The sequence below is a fragment of the Arachis hypogaea genome, chromosome 16 (assembly GCF_003086295.3).
Source record: "Arachis hypogaea cultivar Tifrunner chromosome 16, arahy.Tifrunner.gnm2.J5K5, whole genome shotgun sequence".
Classification (NCBI taxonomy): Eukaryota; Viridiplantae; Streptophyta; class Magnoliopsida; order Fabales; family Fabaceae; genus Arachis; species Arachis hypogaea.
The window spans coordinates 18,739,856-18,760,707 of NC_092051.1; the positions used below are offsets into that span (position 1 = coordinate 18,739,856).

The window sequence follows — 20,852 nt, forward strand, 5'->3', positions numbered from 1 at the left end:
TTCCCCCTAGCGGCCAGCTAGGTAAAATTTTTAATAGTAGCAATTGATTACTTCTTAAAATGGATAGAGGCACAACCCTTAGCAAAGATCGCCTCACAACAAATGATCTCCTTTGTATGGAAGCATATTATTTGTCGATTCGGCATACCCCGACACATTATCACTGATAATGGAAGCCAGTTTGTCGATAAAAAATTCATCTCCTTTTTGCAGAATCTAAAGATCAAATAGCATTTTGCATCAGTAGAGCACCCACAAACAAATGGCTTAGCAGAGGCTGCGACTAAGGTCATCCTCCATGCCTTAAGGAAGAAACTAGATGACGCCAAAGGCCTTTGGGCCGAACTCATCCCAGAGATCATATGGGGATATAATACCACCATCCACTCAACAACAAAGGAAACACCCTTCCGACTAGTATACGGCTCAGACGCAATGATACCTATGGAGATCTCTCAAGCCTCACTACGCACACAAATGGCCGACCATACTACAAAAGATGAAACTCAGCAATCTGAACTCAACCTCCTTGAAGAAGTCCGATCTTCAACAGCAATCAAACACCGAGCTATGCAACAGCACATAGCTCGGCGATACAATCAAAGACTTCACCCAAGGTCCTTTCAAGTCAACGACCTCGTGCTCAGAAGAACAGAACAGGCTAGAAAACCACAAAACCATGGCAAACTAGCAGCTAACTGGGAAGACCCTTACCGAATCACAGAAGTCATCGGCAATGGAGCTTACCGATTAAAAACCTTAGATGGTAAAGATTTGCCTAACACTTGGGAATGTATCATCTTTAAAGTTATATTACAGTTAAAAGCCAGGGACAGGCTAGTACTCGTTTTCCTACTACCAAGATTTTTTTCCACAATGAGTTTTGCTTGGAGAGGTTTTAATGAGGTTAGCCTACCTGGGCCTTTGAAATCAAAGGTTCTCCAATAAATAAATTTCTGATTTTGTCAAGTCTATATTTTTTTCATTTCACACTTCTCCTTTTATCCATAACCTTATAAATATTATGCCGCCAATCTATACTCCGAAACCGACCATTCAGAAACTATCAGTCAAACAAATAGCCGATCTTACTCCGAAACCGACCATTCAGAATCTATCAGTCAAACAAATAGCCGATCTTACATCGAATCTGACTATACGGAATTTATCAGTCAAACAGTTTGCCGATCAATACTCGAAAACCGACTATTCAAAAATTATCAAAAATATAGCCGATCTTTAAACCAAATCCGATTACTCCGAATATTATCAATCAAACAAACCCAATTCCTATTCCGAATATTCGGCATCTCACTAAAATTGGCCAACTTAGCCTTTCCCGAACATTAAGCATAAACCGATCTCCATCAAAATAATGGCACTTCACCAATCAAACAAATTTACCCAACACTATGGTATGTTTTACCCATATCAAACAATTTGGCTCCAAGCCACACTCACCATCAGGTAACATTCACTTATCATATCAGATTACCGAAAACAACATAACTAAATTTTCTACTACTAGAAAATCAACACATGCAAAGCAGCATGTAACCAGAAGCAGAATAAATTAAAACAGTAGCAAAATAAAGTTACAAACATAAATATTCACAAGCTCACCATGAAGCAAAATAGTTTACCAACACACTAAATGTCCAAAAAATAACAAATAAACCTGTTCAACATTCTCACCTCCCTACTCAGCAGCATCATCATCCTCCACCATGATCCCGTCCTGCACTATCTTCCCTGGATCCATCTGAGAGAAGTCCACTTTGGGAGCAAGAAACTTCGCTTGAATAGCAGCTCTTTCAAAACCTTCACTAAATGAATCCAGAATCTCCCCTTGTCTGCTCTTTTCCATCTCCTTCAACTGACTCGTTAGCTCAATAACACGAGCACTCATACTGGAGAGATCAGCTTCTTTTTTCTTAATGTCCTCTACTTCCTTCGAATAGTTTTCTTTTGTCAATGTCAATTCCTTTTGTACCTCAGCCAGCTTCGCTTCAACCTCGACAACCCTAGCATTTCTCAAATCTAACTCCTCTTTCAACTTTAGATTGGACTTTTCATTCGCAGCTTTCAGATGTTTCTTTTCTCGGCTATGCCCCAAACTGGCAAGCCGTAGACCAACAACCTTATGCAGACAAAACCAACAATCACTAACATGGTCACCTATAAATATATCAAACAAAGCAACCAAATAATACACCTGCATGTACTGGTCAATTGCCACATCCCCCACCTCATCAGCCAAGATAACATCGAAAGGGGTCTGACAAACTTCATCAGCAGTAATCATGAAGAGATAATCCTTCCCCCAGAGAGAGGAACCCTCACTCTGCTCAACAACATCATGCAATTTTTTCTGGTTATCATAAAACTTCTGTACTTCCTCTATTGGAACTTCTAGCTCATCATCAGAATCCTCTGACAGATCCACCACATCAGCTTTCTTCCTTTTTAAAATGACCTTTTTCCTCCTCGGCTTCGGTTGGTCAACTTCGCCAGTTCTGACTTTTTCCGCTTTTGACGAAGATCCCTCTTTCTCAATATCTTTACTCTTCACCCGACCCCTCAGACTCGCAGCATATACACCAGGATATTTACCACCTGCAAATCAAACAGAATCAAACATTTGTCACAAATCTCAATAACGATACAACAACCAAATCAAAATTCTTACCCAAATAATTTATAACAGTAGCCTTATTTTCCTCCCACTGCAGCAGATCATATACAGAAATCAACTATTTCCGATCAACAACCTCAGTCAAATACTCAATTATGCATTCATTCCTTGGGGTTATAGTTTCAGGCCCTAGAATATTTTGAGGCTCTAAACACCACCAAAGAGAAAATTTTTCCCCAAATGCTCGTCAACATAGAACGGAAAGTCACCCTCTGAATTACTCACCTTAATATACATTTCTTTGAAGTTCTTAAAGGATGATTTACAGAGCTTAAATATGCTAAACCTGGACAAACTATTCAAATTCACCCAACGACCTTTTTAGATACCCTTCGCCTGAAATGAAGAGAAAAATAGCTCCACTGATGGAATTTCTTCCAAAAACTCTATAAGAATTTCAAACGCACGAAGAAAAGCCCACCCATTGGGATGCAGTTGAGAAGGTGCGCAGTTCAATTGCTTCAGCACCTGACACTGAAAATCACTAAAGGGAAGTTTCACCCTCAGTTCCTCCAACACACAGCTATACATAAAGAAATGTTCAAAACCCTCTCCCTGTGAAAAATCCTGTCATTTTAAGAGCATGGGAGTAACTCCAATCGTACTCCAGAATCAGTCCTCACAACCCTAGCCTTGTCTATCTCATTCACAGCACCCACATTCAGAAATAATGAAACACGACTCCTCACATCATCATTTACCCAGTCATAAGACCAATCTATCTTTCCATTTTTCTCTTTCTCAAAACCCATTAGAGATTAGCAGTGAAGAAGAAGAACAGAAAATGAACCACAGAATCTTAACTGAGATAACAACAAAAAGGATCAACACATACCTTTTTTACTCATTTTTTCGTTCCAAATGCCTCAGAAAAAATAATGCAGCAAACATGCAAACCTTCAGGATTCCAAAGTGTTTTAATTAACACACTTAAACTGAAATATTGGTTCCAGTTCCTCCTATCTAATCAGTTACATCAAACCCAATGAGTCTGCATTGGAAACACGCACCCTCATTAAACTTTCATTTATCTTTTTCTCTCTCCTAATCATGTCAATCTATAGTTTCAATAAATGTTCAATAAAGCACCTTGATCTGGGGGCTCCAAGGGCAACCCAAACTTGCCGAACTATACCCTCCCTCAATAACCGACTCATAACTCATTAAAAGCTCAACAGGCTTCATTAAACATATTCCCAGGCTAAGCTTGGGGGCTATGATCCGGTCGTTACATATCCAAGGTTATAACTCGGCATTATGTGTCATAAGTCGGCAAGCTGGCATTATAATTCGGCATTTTAAATAATCTCAACGGACCACATCTTGGAATCGAAACGTCGGATTAGATTTCATCACCCTATTATTACTCTTCAATTTAGACAATAAAATAGATGCATAACCGACATGTTCGTCTTCAGTTATAAAAGGTATAGTCTTCTATTCCTTATGGACATTGAATTCTCAATACTAACTTAAGTTTCGAAGTGTCTTTGCAGGTACACTTCCCCCTTATTTCTTATTCACACTCTGCACGATTGGACATCCCCTCAGGCGTGAAGCTCGAACTTTCTCAAGGCTCATAGATCGGCACCGAAGATAACAATTCGGCACTGGATTTTCCTTCAGGTATCCACACAGGAACAGTAAGTATGCTGTATGCACCATAAAGCAGGAAGAAGCCATTGGAGCTAGTAATGCAAGTGTGCAGCAATAATAAGGAGACAGAGTAACTTCAGAGCGTTAAAAAAAAAACTAACTATATTAATATTTTATAATAAATATTATAAACAATATAGTTATATTAAATTCACAATTATGATCAAATTTTATAATTATAATAATCAAATTATATTCGTATTTATAGTTAAAAGATTTATAATTATGAGAAGATGTTGTATTTGAAAAAGAGAGAGAGATTAAGAGATTAAAATATTGTGTTTTATTTAATATATATAAGATTGAGTTATATTTTGGTATTTTATTTGATTTAAGATAAATATAGAGATAGAAGTCCTAATTTGTTTTTAAAGAGAAATAGAGTTGGAATTCAAAAAGTTAAATGAATGTATTTAAAAAAAAATATTATCAAAATTTTAGTATTTGTCTTAAAAAATTTTAGTTCTTTGTGTTCCTAATTTTTTAAAATATTAAAATGATTGAAATTTTGGGTCTCGGAATGAAATTTTTTGTTCCAATCTCTTATCACTAAACATAATATTGAGTCATGGCCTCCCCTCTCAGTTTTTATCTCTGCAAATATATATACCCTATGATAGCATTTAGAAGTAATTACTAGGACACAAATTAAAGGACCGGCTTAGGATTGTATTTGTTAACCTAAAATTTCAGTCTCGGAACATAAAATTTTATTTCTTTCAATACCTCTAAAAAGTGGAGACACATGATATTGAAATTTTTGAAGACGAACACGGAGACTGAGACTAAAACTTTAGTAACATTCATTTTTAACATTTTCAACTTTTCAAATTCCAAATATAATCTCATTTTTTCTTTTCTCATAGAATACTTAGACATAATTTCTATATACTTTACACTAAACACAATAAAAAGATTTAATTTAGTATCTATTTTTTCTGTCTTTATTTTCAGTTTCTATCATTTAATTTTAATCTCTCTTTCAAACACAATGTATTTTCATATTGGTATATTAGTGAAAACTGATTTTTTTTTAAAAAATGTTTTTTGAACATTTTTTGTGTAAGTGAAAATTGTTAATTTAATTTAACCGTGACGATATTGTGTGCATGATGGCATGTTGCAGGTCCACCAATAAATTAAAAGGTCTGTTTGATTCAGTATTTTATATTTTAGAATTTTGTGAAAAAATAGTAAAAGAAATAAAATTTTATTTTATGTTTTTGCTCTATTCTTCTATACAAAAAATTTGGAAAAAAAAAAAATCTCACTCTCATTTGTTAAAACTCAACTCTAAATATAATTTTGACTTTTTGTCCCAATAATTATCAATGGTTACTTAATTTACTATTGTCAAATTAGTATTTTTATTTTTCTTTAAAGAGAATTTAACCATCACTCATTGAAATTTGTAAATGTAGAATTGTTTAAATTTTTTAATCATTAAATTTGTAACTAGCTTAATTTTTTTCTTTTCACTTTAAAATCTTATTATCAAGTGTGTTTAGCATAATTTATTTTTATTTATTTTTTATTTTTGTTTTTGGTTAATGAATAGAAGAGACGACTAATTTTTTTTTTTAGAAATAGAAGAACATTATGTGTAATCCAATGTAATGATTAGGTGGTATGTTTTTCTCTAATATAAATTTTATTTTTTAAAAATTTTAATTAGTAAATCGAATTTTCAAATTTAAAAAATAATAAAATTTATAAAAAATTCTGACGGATAGATTTTATGGTGTTTATGTTAAAGTAATTTTTTTATAAATTTAGTTAATATGTATTCTAAGAACACATAATAAATTTACTATAAAAAAATTTTAAATATTTTTTAATAAATAAAAAATAAATACATTAAAAATTTAAATTTTTATATTTTTAAATTTTTTTTTAATTTGTAAACTTAACATGTGTCCTTAAAATATAAGAGAGATAAATTTTATTTATTGTAAAATAAATTAAAAAATCTGATTAACATATTTGAAAATAAATTTTATTTTTTTATGGTGCTTGTGTTAAAAAATTTTGGGTTAAGTTCGATTTTGGTCCTCAACGTAAATGTGGAAAATTAGAATTGTCCCCAACTCTTTTTTTTGCTGCGAAATGGTCCCCAAAATTTCAGTTTGTTTTAAAATCCTCTATCGAACGAAAATACCCTTCTCCCTTCACCCCAAAATCAACCACCACCACCACCAGAACAGAAGCCTACACCCAACTAGAACCACCACCACCAGTATCATTATAGTCATCATCATCTTCATCAGAATTTTTCCCAAAATCAACCAAAATCAACTAGAAGCCCAAACTAAACAAGAAACCACCACCACCATCATTATCATCATGGCCTCATCATCATCATCATCAGAAAATTCAAACAATAATCAACAAATTCAGCAACAACAATATTCCAAATTCAAATTTCAGGAACAACAATATTCCACAACAAATTTCACAAAAAATCTAATTCACAGAAGAAGGTGGTGGTGCGGTGGTGCAATGCGGCAGGACGGCAGAGCGGCAAGGCGGCAGGACAGCGAAGAAGAAGCTGGTGGTGGAGTGCGGTGCGGCAGGCGGCAGGGTGGCAGCGCGTCTGAGCGGCAATGCGGTGGTGCAGTGGTGTGGTCCCCCTTCTCTCTCTCCCCTCCTCCCCCTTCTCACACCCCCTTCTCTCTCCCCACCCCCCGCTTCTGTATTCCTTTCTTTCTTTTTATTTTATTTATTTTATATTTATTTTATTTTATAATTTTTGAATTGAGGGATAATTTTGTAATAAAAAAAATTGGTAAAAAGAACGATTTTAAAACAAACTGAAATTTTGGGATCATTTTATAGCAAAAAAAAAGTTAGGGACGATTTTGATTTTCGACCTCTACGTTAGAGACTAAAATCATACTTAACCCAAAATTTTTTTATGAATTTAGTTAATATGTATCTTAAGAATACATAATAAACTTACTGAGGAGAAAATTTTAAATATATTTTTTAATAAATACAAAATAAATATATTAAAAATTTAAATTTTTATATTTTTAATAATTTTTTTTTAATTTGTAAACTTAACATGTGTCCTTAGAATATAAGATAGATAGATTCTATTTATCGTAAAATAAATTAAAAAATCTGATTAACATATTTTAAAATTTATTTTTTTATAGTGCTTGTGTTAAAGAAATTTTTATGAATTTAGTTAATATGTATCTTAAGAATACATAATAAACTTACTATGAGGAGAAAATTTTAAATATATTTTTTAATAAATACAAAATAAATACATTAAAAATTTAAATTTTTATATTTTTAATAATTTTTTTTAATTTGTAAACTTAACATGTGTCTCTAGAATATAATATAGATAAATTCTATTTATCGTAAAATAAATTAGAAAATCTGATTAACGTATTTTAAAAAAATTAACTCTAAAATATAAATTTAAAACTCAGATTTATATGTTTAAAAAAATTAAAATAAAAAATAATAATTTTACCTTTAGATTTGTAGGTTTTTAAAAATATTTAAAATCGAAAATAACAGATCTTATTGTCAGATTTGTGTTTCTGCGTAAAGAAAAAAACACATCAAGTTTCAACCATGCTAAATGCTAAAAAATATCACTGGAAAGCCAACATCAAAATTAAAAAGCGTCGAGGGGACAAGTAAGGGCGCAATTAGGAGAAGGGCAGTTCGGTCCCATCAAATAAGGCGGCCACCACAGTGGCCCGTACATTTCTACACGGCGACACAGATCTCCCCCTATCCCTCATCAGTTACTCACAATTTAGTTTCTCTCTCTTTTTTTCTTTCCCTTTCTCTATCTTCCTGTGCCGGGCCGAACCGTTCCGGCACTATGGGAGTCCCAGCGTTTTATCGGTGGCTCGCTGACCGGTATCCCCTCTCCATCTCCGACGTCGTTGAGGAAGAGGTCCCGGCCGCCTCCGAAGGCGGCGCACCTCCGTTCTTTGTTGATATCTCAAAACCTAATCCCAATGGCATGGAGTTCGACAACATGTACCTCGACATGAACGGCATCATCCATCCTTGTTTTCACCCCGATGGAAAGGTACGCGCTTCTTTTCAACTCTCTTTTCCTTCATTCAATTTGTTATCTCAGCTCTATGTTCATTTTTTCTTCTTTTAGTTAGAGATCTTGCATGTACTATGCTTGATTCATTGACGAAATTCAATATCTATACGTATCTATAGTGAATGGGAAACCTAGCTCGGGAAACAAAGAGAGTAGATTACTATAAATAGTCATTGGAACTTGAACAATGTCTGCTACTGAAATTTTTCTTAAAAGAAACATTTATATTCCGCAAACTGCTTCTTATTACTTCTTGTTGATTAATCTTTAATTGCAGCCAGCACCTGCTACCTATAACGATGTGTTCAAATCAATATTTGATTACATCGACCATCTCGTTTCGTTGGTTCGTCCAAGGAAGCTGCTCTATCTTGCAATTGGTACGGTTCTTTATTTGTTTCTTGCAATGTATTAATATCACTGATTTTGTTGTTGTGAGTACTAAACGAAGTCACTAAAAACTTTGTAGAAACATCAACTAACTTGGTTTGACCATTATCTCACCACTACCATTTCTTTCCACATGTACTTTTTCTTGCCCCTTCAGATGGAGTTGCACCTAGAGCCAAAATGAATCAGCAACGTTCTCGGCGCTTCCGAGCTGCAAAAGATGCAGCTGAGGCTGTAAGATTATGAATATAATTCTCTTTACAATGATCCCCCCACTTTTTCTATGATGATTGTTTGAGTTACAGTCTGATGTTGTAGGAAGCTGAAGAGGAAATGCTGAGGAAAGAATTTGAGGGTGAGTTGGAACTTTTGCCTTCTAAAGACAAGCCTGAGACTTCTGACTCAAATGTCATCACCCCTGGCACTCCATTTATGGCGGTGCTGTCGCTGGCTCTTCAGTATTATGTACAAACTAGATTGAACTACAACCCTGGCTGGCAGAATATAAAGGTTCACTTGATTCCTTCTTGTTGTTATTTTTCTGAATACTTTGTCTCTGCTCTGTATCTATTTATTTATGGAGTTGCATTGGTGATTATTTGAATTTGAAGGTTATACTTTCTGACTCAAATGTCCCTGGCGAAGGAGAACATAAAATAATGGAATATATCCGATCACAACGTAACCTTCCCGGTTTTAACCCAAATACTCGGCATTGTTTGTATGGGTTGGTGAGTATTTTGTCTGATTTAGAGGTTTTGACATTCTCTAATGCTAATAGGTTTGTACTTGCCCAAGTTTTACATGGTTTGTTATAATCATTAAATCAGGATGCTGATTTGATTATGCTTTCGTTGGCTACACATGAGGTTCACTTCTCGATATTGAGGGAGGTTAGTTTATAGTGTTCGACTTTCCTGCTCATTTTTGCTGATTGATTGTCAATGGATTGCCTTGATGATTCATTACCTGGGTGAAACAGGTAATTACTTTCCCCGGACAACAAGAGAAGTGTTATCAGTGTGGTCAAGTTGGCCATCTTGCAGCTGACTGTCGTGGTAAACCAGGTGAAAAACCTGAGGACTGGAATCCTGTTGATGATACCCCCATTCACAAGAAGAAATATCAGGTTAGAGGACTGGAATAGAATGTCATTCTGATTCCTTTTTCCCTTTCGTTCTTAATATTAAACTTAACTGTTGGTCTTTAATTTTAAAGTAATTCCTTGCATTCACAGTTTCTTAACATTTGGGTACTGCGGGAATATCTGCAATATGAATTGGACATACCCAATCCTCCTTTCGTGATTGACTTTGAGCACATAGTGGATGATTTTGTATTCCTATGTTTCTTTGTTGGCAATGATTTTCTTCCACATATGCCAACATTAGAGATTCGGGAGGTAAGCATCTCACAGGCACTGTGTCATATTGAGTTGTAACTTGAACCAGAAGCTGTTTAAACAAGATGTTTCTTGGTGTTTTGCTGATATGCAGTTTTTTTAGCCTGCTTAGGTGATGGTGTTTTTACCTTTACCTTCATGTTTCCTTTCTATGAAATGGTCATTTTGTTCTCTTCATAATTCTTCTCAACTGGTTCAGGGTGCTTTGAATTTATTGATGCATATTTATAGAAAGGAATTCACTGCGATTGGTGGTTATCTTACTGATGCGGGTGAGGTAAATTTTCCTTTATCAAAGCCATTTAAGTTTGTTTCATCTTTCGTTAGTTGCTTGTTTGTGTATTGGTTTTCCAGCAAGTGCTAGACTTGAAATGCCTTTACACTTCTCAGGTTTTCTTAGACAGAGTGGAACATTTTATCCAATCTCTTGCTGTTCACGAAGATCAAATATTTCAGAAACGAGTTCGAATTCAGCAGGTATTGTGAGTTTTGTGATTTGACACACTGCCACTTTTGGATGGGTGATGTTAGCATTCTTATACTTAATCAGTTTTGTGCCACCATAACTGTTAGCTGTTAAAGGTTGTCAAGTTTAATTGGTTTATAGGATAGCGACTTGATTCCATCTGTTTTATGTCTCTGTAGTCTGTTCCAGTGTATTAAATTTGCGGCAGATCATCACAATTTTCCTCATTACAGACAATTAGTTCATATTTTCTTGATAGAATGTTTAAAAGTTTGTTTCCTTATCTTTAATTCTTGTAATTGTATTTTTAGGCTTCAGAAATAAATGAAGAGATGAGAGCAAGGGCAAGAGGAGAAATGCCAGAAGAGCCACGTGCCTCTGTTGTGGATAAGGTTCAATAAGTTTTATTGCCAGAATCTATTAAATTTAGTATTATTTGCCGACTCCCTGAAGGTCTGAACTGGTTTTTGGGAAGACCACCTGTTTGGAACCCCAAAGTAATTCCAGTATCTTTCCAAACATGAACAGTGATTGTATCACATTAACATGCCTGGCAGTTATAGTGTAATAACACTGTTTACCTGTGGTCTGTAGAAGGAAGTTTGGTTCCAGAGCTTGAATTTGCTCGTAGTTTGTTGGTTGCCTTTATGAGGAACCAGTTGGGTGCTATTGGTTTCTACTTGAACTTCCTGTTCGTGTGTTATCTTTGTTATCTAAAATGAAATGCTTGGGCAGCACAAGAAACTTCCTGAACTTGTGACTGCCAACATAAAACAGAGCTTGTGACATCTGATGTTAATCATTCTCTATCTTAACTGTTTGGTTGTTCTGATAAAAAAAGGTTTGCTACTTTTGTGTATTTTCGTAAATCATCTTGATTGCCTGTCTGACAAGCATTTGTCTTGTGAGTGGCTCTTTTGAAACACAGGATGACAACCTTTCTATTTTCCTGGCTAGAGAGTTTACACATTTTCATTTTACATTAGGTGTTCATTGTTGGCTGAAAGTGAAATAAGAATCCCCTTTTTACAGGGTTTACTTATCTTTTTCTGGGTCCCTTTTTTTAAGAGAGTGATCATTAAACAGGAAGTTTGGCTAATGTTTGACTACAGGAAATACAATGACCAAGTACCTAGAAATGCTGAAAATTCCTGTATAAACTACTAAGAGTTTGTTTATCTTGTCAGGTTAAGTTAGGGGAACCTGGATACAAGGAAAGGTATTATGCTGAAAAATTTGGTGTATCAGATCCTGAGGAGATTGAGAAAACTAGGAAAGATACGGTAGGTTCTTTCAACTTTCGCCCTTTAAACTGTCATCCTTGTGAAATTTTTGCAGTCTCTAGCTGTGTGCGTGTTAACCATTAGATCAATCAAACTTCTTATATGCACATTTATGATTTAAGTGGATGTAGTTTCAAAAATTACAAAAATTGACCGCTCTTCATTTTTTCCACTGCTCTTCAACTCTAAATATTTGGTTCAGTATATCTTGTCCTACACAAGCATATAAGATTTCTTTATTCTTTAAAATTGATGCGACACATGCTTTTAGTGTGTGTCGAACACATGATCTCAGGTTTGTTTACCTGCATTCACAAGAACGGAGGGAGTATGCTTGTGGAGTTTCACAAACTGCTGTGCAATTAAGAAGAAAACAAGGACTTGCCATTTTTCTAAATTTTATATTATGTTTTCTTTCTCTATTAATAGTTAATTTTTTGGATTTTATATATCTTACTGAAAAGCTTGTATTGCAGTAGAAGGAAGCTAATTTCTTAGTTGTCCTTGTAGGTCTTGAAATACGTGGAAGGCCTTTGTTGGGTTTGTCGATATTACTATCAAGGTGTCTGTTCTTGGCAATGGTTAGTCATGTTTTATTAGTTAGTGTATGATTATTTTCTGGGTTGAATGTATGATAGATCTTAGGTCTATCATGTTGAAAACTAAAAATTATCTATTAGGTGATTAGTTGTGTTGGATTAGCAAAATTTCTTTCTTATGGTTAGTCATTTTTAGTATAATAGAATGGGGATGTTAGGCAAGTGTTTTTCTATCTCAATGAGTGCTAATTATGAAATCAGATGTCGTTGTATTCCCTCTGCTCTTTTTTATTATGGTTGCCTCTTTCCATTTAATTCCTGAAATTTGAGCATGATGGTTATCAGTGATGGTTTAAAAATTGTGACACTAGAAGGATAAAATAAGAATATAGAATGGGTTGACTTTCTTCTGTCAAAATTTTCTTAAAAACCAAGCGTAGCTTGATCGTTGTGTTCTTTCATAAGCAAGTTTTCTCCCGTAGCATCACTTCTTCATTTTACAAGGAATGTCATATAGGTCAACAACTATGATGGCTAGGTCAGTGGGATATAGACTTTGATGTTTTGCTTTAAGATTATTGTGAATTGCTTGGAAAGGGCTCTTCATCTTTGTTGATATCTTGTTGAATTATCAGGTATGACTGTTCTTAAGTTTTTTACATTGATTGTTTCTTCAGGTACTACCCATACCATTATGCTCCTTTTGCTTCAGATCTTAAAGATCTAAATGATCTAGAAATAACTTTTTTCATGGGGGAACCATTTAAACCTTTTGATCAGCTCATGGGGACCCTACCAGCTTCAAGGTTTTGTTGCTCGCTCCTGTCCTCATATCTATCATGTCATGCTTCCTGTGCTGAGGATTGAAAATTTTGTTGTTGCAGCTCAAGTGCTTTGCCTGAAAAGTATAGGGATTTGATGAGTGATCCAACATCACCTATTTTTGAATTTTATCCTGCTGGTGAGATCACTTCGCCATTAGTGATGTCTTCTTATATGTTTTAGGATGCTTTTTCCTGCCATCACTTAAATTTCTTTTGACAGATTTTGAGATTGATATGAATGGCAAAAAATTTGCTTGGCAGGTAATATATTTTTATCAATGGTTCTGATTTAAGAAAAAAAAAGTTAAGGTTGATTTTTTTCATTAACCTTGACGTGTTTTCAGGGTGTTGCCAAGTTGCCATTCATTGATGAGAAGAAATTGCTTGATGCCACAAGGAAGCTTGAAGGGACATTAACGGTCTGATTTTTTTCCCTTAAAAGAAAAACCACTAACATGAGGACATTTTGGCCCTTTTTACTAGAGGATTGTTGCATATGCACTTGAATCCAGCTTATTGTTAGTTGTGTCCGTTAATGTTATTTAGGATTGTTACGTGCAGGGGGAGGAACAACTCCGTAATAGCAAGATGTATGATTTGCTTTATGTCAGCTTTGCCCATGATTTGGCTCCACATATCGTACTGTACTACCAATATAATAGTAATCTACCTATTCATGAAAGACCTGCTTGGCCAATTGACCCAAATGCTAGGTTGGTGAATATTAATGGTCATAGTTCACAAATCATTTGTAGCATTTTAACAGCTTCATATCATCATATATGCTTGGCTTTTTTTCTTTATTTGCAGTGGTGGAATGAATGGGTTTCTCTGGCTATGCGACAGAAATGTGTTCAGATCCAGTGTATTATCCCCCATTGAAGGATTGCAGGATATTGATCATAACCAAGTTTTGTAAGCTTTTAGCCTTTTTTACCCCTGGTAGATATTTTTGGATATTCATGCAAACTAATGCTGATTGATTTTAAATTTCAGGAATATTACATATTTTAATCCTCGTAAACATAGTCATATCCCAGAACCTCCAGCTGGTGTAGTAATGCCCAAAAAGGTTTGTATTACTTATCTATCTGAACGACTTGTTGATTTCATCCATTGGATGGATCTTCATCACTTGATTTTCTATTTAGAACCACTCAGCCACATGACTCAGATAATTGGTGTGTTTTGAATCATCTACACTGCACCTTTTATTTATTTGAGTTTTTCTCTCTCCAAGAATAATCCATTTCTCTACTGTTTTATTTTGGGTCAATTGTATGAAGACTAGATGCATTTGGTCGAGATTCTTTTGCCAACAAAAACCACTTTTCACATTTCTGTATATAAGTTTCAAAACAATAAGAATCTCAAAAGGATATATGTTCAAACAGAGGGTGTGCGCGTGTTTTTTTTTTCAATATTTTCAATTATAGAAAGAATTGAGTTTTAAAATCCCCATCTGGTAATCTGAAACAATGACACCCATATTTTGACATTGGTTTTGTTTGCAGATATTAAAAGCCATTGATATTAAACCTTTTCCTGTGCTATGGCATGAAGATAATGGTGGTCGACGACAGTTTGGTAGAGAAAGGTCAGAATCTATTTGTATGTCAAGATTCAAAGACTTAGATGGGTGTGCAGTACATTTTTCGTATTCCTGCTCTTATGGATGCAACATTACTATTTGATTAAATTAATAAGTTTAACTTTGCATTTGGGGTATTACCCATTTCTGTTATGCAAAAAGGGTTGATTAAATTAATAAGTTTAACTTTGCATGTGGTAGTGGTACTCGCATTTTCTCCTTGCTGTTGTACAAACATGGTGGAAGACATCATCAGTATTTATTAGTAGTAGTATGTTAATTAGGTTGAGAAGTTCTCAATGCTTTTCAATTTGAATATGTGAAGCCCTTGAGTCATGACATGTGGTCTTTGGAGTGTGCACGGAATTAATAGTTTTGAAACGTTCATGCCTTAATTTGCTGCTTGTGAAACATCTTACAGGCCACACGTACCTGGAGCAATAGCTGGCCCTCAACTAGGAGAAGCAGCACATCGTCTTGTCAAGAACTCCCTTAATATAAAATCAAACAATACGTCTCATGGATTTTCAGAGCAACTTCCAGGGTATAATACAATGAACAGGCTCAGACCAGCTGGGCCCTCTGGTTCTGGAAAATATTATGGTGAGGATACAAGTGGTTATTATGGACACTATCCTAATCAGCATGGCATGATAAATAGGCCGAGATATCCAATCTCTTCTAATGGGGGACCAAGTGACAGACAGAACTTTAGGATGCAGCATCATGAACATCAGTTCCACAATGTGAGAACAGGGTTTTCTGCTTTGACAATGGAGGATGGCATGAGACCTCGGTTATCTGCTCCAAAGACGCCTGCGATGATGTTTTTGAGGCCTCCAAACACGGGATCAGCAAACAATATGCAACAACAATTTGTGCAGAACATAGGTCCTCCGATACCACCTCCAAAGTGGATTACCAAAGGACCAGATACAAATGGAGTATATGCCAGACATCAAGAAGTTGGGTTTGGGGGATCTTATGACAAACAGATGAAGAAGGTTTACCAAATCAGAACACGTCAAACCCAGGATATGCCAGAGTATGGGAACAGATAGTCGTTATTGGATTTTATTTGCCTTGTATCTGAAGTGCCCTTCCTCGGTTGGAGCTCATCCAAGTTCAACGATCAAGTTCGTGGGGAGGGGGTAAGGGCATTTATTTGATACCCTGGTTCAATCGCCATATGCTGATGAGAGCTTTGATTAGACTTATCTGAATGAAGGTGCTGATGTGTGTCTGGCTTCATTACACAGAAGCTCATCCTTAATAGTTGTTATCCAGGCCATGCCAATCGGCAAGGTGCTTGGGCTGTAAGACGTCTTCAGGATTATATGAACTCGAGAATCAGTATTTTAAGCACAATTTGAAGGACGGAGTCAGGAACTGCTGATTGATGTCCATGGCATCAGCCGGGGTAGATTTGTTGTGTATGTAAAATCCTGCTGGGCTCAGCAGTACTTTTAACCTGTACGCACCTGGTGTAAAATAGTTAAATCATTTTTATTTATTAATTCTGCATCGTAGAGAGTGAGAAAAAGGTCAATAGTGCAATTTAAATTAGTTACTTCTATGATGATATCATTAAATATAGAATATGTAAAAAAATGAACTCCTTATGATGGATATCTGGTATGCAAAAAACATTTTGTTCTTTAAAATTTGTACAATCTTAACCAAACTTTGCCTTACATAATAAAGTTGTCAGAGTAAATTTGGATTTGGCATGGTGTTAGAACTTTATTCTGAGATGTTTTTCGAATTTGTGTAGCATTGAATTAGGATTGAGATAAAAAAAATTTCTTTGATATAAAGATATTGTGAACCATTAGATAGTTTAACATGTTTATAACTAAATTATCCAAAGGTCTGCAACATTATCTTCATTTACTTAGCTATCTTTAAAAGATTTTGAAATGTCTTCCTTGAATTAACTATATTTTAGTTAAATGGCTTTTTTCACTTTGTTCATATTCTTAGTGTGAGCATGTATTTTATAGTCGTTTTGAACATGCGTGAACAGTATTCTCAAGGTTTGCTAATTGTGGTCAAATTTTTTTCATGACCAGATTCTATAACGATAAGCACAAAAAAGAAAAAATAAAAATAAAAACTATAATAAAATAAAAACGATTAAGATAAATCTCAGTATATGAAAAGGATATGCTGAGGACAGGAGAGAGACCATAGTACCCTATATATGTAACCCTTAATCTTACTGCAACTGAGTAAAAAAATATTATATGATTGGGTGCAGATTTAGTGTAAAATAAATAAATTATTCTAAGCATATATAAGTATATAACTTCTTATATAGTTATATTTATATGAATAAAAAAATGAGTTAACATATAGTTGTTGCTAAAAGTGTACTATCAAAATTAATTATTAAAATAAATTATCAGTATAAAATATATATTAAAAATAAATTAAATTATATATATATATATATATATATATATATATATATATATATATATGATAATGATTAATTTTAGTGTGAAAATAGTATTTTTTAAAAAACTTATCATGACCTGCCTGTCTTTATCGAATCAGCACTGGCTTCTAAAAACGCTGGAAGTAAATATTAAAAAAGATAAAAGAAAATGGAAAATGTAATGAACAACTACATATAGAAGTTGACTGCATATCTCAACATATCTCCACTCGTTGCAAAAATGAAGGGGTAATCTATAATCTCAACCAAAACAGAAGAACATCAGCTAGTTAGCCTCGAGATACAGTTCCGAGTGTTCAGCCAAGTCGTTTTTCGGGGAAGAATAGCTCATAAAATCAATCACACGCACACAGTTTCAGCATATCTATCTATAATTTGAATACTTGCCTCTGATACAATACAATATACATGTTAAGTTCCCAACAAGGCATTGGATAACGAAAAACTACAAGTCTACAACTTTCTTGGAAACTCAACAATATACCATCAAATTCCAAATATAAATCCAACACAAGCACCCTTCACAAATCACACCTCCCCCTCAAACTTAATCATTTTTCTCTTTTTATTTTTTTTTATAATAAAATAAAGACAAATATTAAAAAATAGGAAGTAATAAACCCTTAATTAATTACCTTATGAAACTAAACTATTGTAAGAAGTAGCCACCAAGAAAGAGTGCAAAGAAGAATAACAAGCTGCCATATATAAGCAAAGCCTTCTGACCCGAAGTGAGAGAGTTACCACCGAGTCCAAATTGCTGGTTCTGAGCGAACCCAGCGATCTCAACGCTCTTGCTCTCGAAGAAGCTCTGCGCCGCCCCGCACGTCGGGCAACGCCAATCGTCCGGAAGCTTCTCGAACTGGTACCCCGGCGGGAGCGGATATGAAGGATCCCCAACGGCCTCGTCATACTTGTAACCGCACGAGCGGCATTCGTATATCCCGGTGTTCAGCACCGCGAACTTCTCCTCCAGGCGCCGCTTGTCGAAGCTCTCGGATTCTTCCGGTAGTGGTGGCGGCGGCGAGATTGCCGGTGGCGAATCAGCGTTGTTGTCGGATGTTGGAGGCGTGTCTTCTCTGGTGGTGTCGACGGAGTTAACGACTGTGAGTGTTGGAATATGTTTGGTGCGATTCTTGGAGAGGGGTTTGAGGAGGAGGAGGAAAGCAGGAGTGGGAGAGTGGGGTTTGGGCTTGTTGAGAGGGTGAAGGTGGGAGAAGGGGGTTGAGAGGTGGAAGGTGGCGCAAGCCATTGTTAGGGTTTGGAGATATGGAAACGGTGACGGAAGGTTGGTGGGAATGGAAGTGAGTGTGGGTGGAGGAGAAATGAAGAGGATCCATGGAAACCCATCGCATATGCCCCTTACCAACGACCAGACTTGTGGTTTGGATAAGGTAACAAAATTTCTGCCTTTTTTTTTTTCTGAATTTAAATTTGATACGGGTTTTTTTTTTTTAATTTAAATTTGGTACGGATTAAAATCGTTTTACAAATGTATTTAATCACATGTCATCGTATTAGTAAAGATAATTATTTTTTATATTAATTATATAAATAGTTATTAGTTATTATTAGAAAAAAATAATTGAAATTATATGATTATATAAAATGTTGTTAGTTATTAAAATTAATTTTTTATTTAAAAAAAATATTTATTTTTATTATTATTATTATTATGGACTTAAATACATTTTTATCCTATATAAAATACCCGTATTTTTTATTTTTAATTCTTATAAATTTTTTTGAAGGACCAGAACTAAATATCTTATCAAAATTATTTTTTGGACAACGTGTCATAAGTTTTGTATTTTGGTCTTATATTGATTTTGGTTTTTTTTTTTTTAAGTCCAAAAGGACAAAGACCAAAACAGAATTTGGAATAAAAATTAAGAGGAGTTATGCAAGATTTAACACACAGATAAGGTCCCCGCTCATTCATCACAAAAGAGCAAAGGAAAGAGGACTTTAACCATATGTGAACTTTTAAAAGAGAGGTTTGACAACTATAATAATAATATATAATTTTGTAAAATTTTTAATTAGATTTTTATATTTTTTTTAATTGAGTCTTTGTATCAATTTTTTTAAATTGGGTCTATATATTTTTTTTATTTGGGTTTTTGCATTATTTTTTTAATTGGATCTTTATACAATTAAACCAATTACTGTAAAAAAGAACCTAATTGAAAAAAAAAGTTGGTGCAAAGATCCAATTAAAAGAAAAAAAAATTTAGAGACCTAATTAAAAATTTTGCAAAACTATAGAAACCAACAGAGTAATTAAACCTAAAAGAAACTCAGATGCCAGACAAGAAGAGTAAGTTAGCATGGAGCATGAAAAGAATACTCTATGGAACTTTAGAGACAAACCGAAACAGGAAAGAGAGAACAGAAAAAAGGGAGGAATTTACATAATAGAATTGGCTAAAGATGATGATGATGACACAGCGACTGAGGTGCAGATCAATTCAGAGCAGAAGAATGGAGAGCAATGTGAATTGGAACTGGTACAAATTGTTAGAGCAGAATATTGTTTATGCAAGTGGATATGACAATAACAGAAGCAACAAAATAGAATAAGAAAATGAAGATGGTGGACAAAAGAAGATGACTGAGGAGGCGGACCTCATCAAGCCCCACCAGTAGCCATGATCATAAATTGGAATTGTCGCAAGTTGACGGCTCCTGCGATGGTAGCTGAATTGCTAAACTTGCGTAAGAATTTTAGGCCGTCCCTTTTGTTCTTTATGGAAACTAAAGCTAGTAAGCAGAATAGTGATAGAATTAGAAAGAAGTTAGTTTATGATAACATGTTTTGTGTGAAAGCCCAAAACATGTCCGGGGGCTTTGTATCTTTTGGAAAAGTAATATATATATTTGTGTTTATGCTTGGTGTCACAATTATACTAAAGCTAATATAACAAGTAGTAAATAATAATAAGTGGGAAGAAATTTTTGTGTATGGAAATCCTGATTACAGAAGGAGAAGAGAATTGTGGAGAGAACTTACAAATAGGAATGCTAATTCAGATTTATCTAAGATTTTCATAGGTGACTTTAATGATATTATTTCTCAAGATAAAAAGATTAGCTTACATCTTAAACCAAATAGTCAGATTCAAACTTTCAAAAAATTTGTTGATGAAAATGCTCTCAAGGATTTGGAATTGAAATGAATGAAATACACGTGGTTTATCAATCCTAGAAATGGTTTTGTCATGAGGGAGAAGATCGATAGAGCTATGGTCAATTGGGGATGAAAAAGGCTCTTCTAACATGCTACTCTCATGTCTCTACCATCTTTAAATTCTGATCACACCCTTTTGGAACTCAATGTTGATCCCAAAGACAGGAGAAGTAAGGTTTGCGAAAATTTTGTGAAAAAAGCTTGGAATAAAAGTGGAAGGACAAGAAATAATCGGTGGATTGATATCACTCAAAGGATGGATAATTGCAAG

General features: G+C 34.6%; 2 protein-coding genes across 2 annotated transcripts; one reads left to right on the plus strand and one right to left on the minus strand.

The window, feature by feature from the left end:
* Window positions 1-7,893: 7,893 nt before the first annotated feature.
* Window positions 7,894-16,594, plus strand: LOC112758237 (5'-3' exoribonuclease 4). Its single transcript, XM_025806850.3, has 22 exons — window positions 7,894-8,411; window positions 8,713-8,815; window positions 8,983-9,059; window positions 9,144-9,335; window positions 9,437-9,556; window positions 9,656-9,718; window positions 9,808-9,954; window positions 10,063-10,227; window positions 10,427-10,504; window positions 10,618-10,704; window positions 11,005-11,085; window positions 11,881-11,976; window positions 12,487-12,557; window positions 13,193-13,321; window positions 13,400-13,476; window positions 13,560-13,600; window positions 13,684-13,758; window positions 13,901-14,052; window positions 14,150-14,254; window positions 14,336-14,411; window positions 14,854-14,936; window positions 15,352-16,594. Exons 1-22 carry the CDS (start codon window positions 7,950-7,952, stop codon window positions 15,989-15,991), a joined length of 3,120 nt encoding a protein of 1,039 aa, XP_025662635.2. The 5' UTR covers window positions 7,894-7,949; the 3' UTR covers window positions 15,992-16,594.
* A 1,150-nt stretch (window positions 16,595-17,744) lies between these two features.
* Window positions 17,745-20,316, minus strand: LOC112758379 (uncharacterized). The gene has a single exon (XM_025807044.2). It carries the CDS (start codon window positions 18,641-18,643, stop codon window positions 18,041-18,043), a length of 603 nt encoding a protein of 200 aa, XP_025662829.1. The 5' UTR covers window positions 18,644-20,316; the 3' UTR covers window positions 17,745-18,040.
* Between the last annotated feature and the right edge of the window lie 536 nt (window positions 20,317-20,852).

Bases quoted from the DNA above. Each gene is read 5' to 3' on its own strand.
- LOC112758237 (XM_025806850.3), top strand. From the start codon at position 7,950: ATGCTAAAAAATATCACTGGAAAGCCAACATCAAAATTAAAAAGCGTC. The intron at 10,228-10,426 runs GTAAGCATCTCA...CAACTGGTTCAG, and splicing joins CAACATTAGAGATTCGGGAG to GGTGCTTTGAATTTATTGAT. The intron at 14,255-14,335 runs GTAAGCTTTTAG...TTTAAATTTCAG, and splicing joins ATTGATCATAACCAAGTTTT to GAATATTACATATTTTAATC.
- LOC112758379 (XM_025807044.2), bottom strand. From the start codon at position 18,643: ATGGCTTGCGCCACCTTCCACCTCTCAACCCCCTTCTCCCACCTTCAC.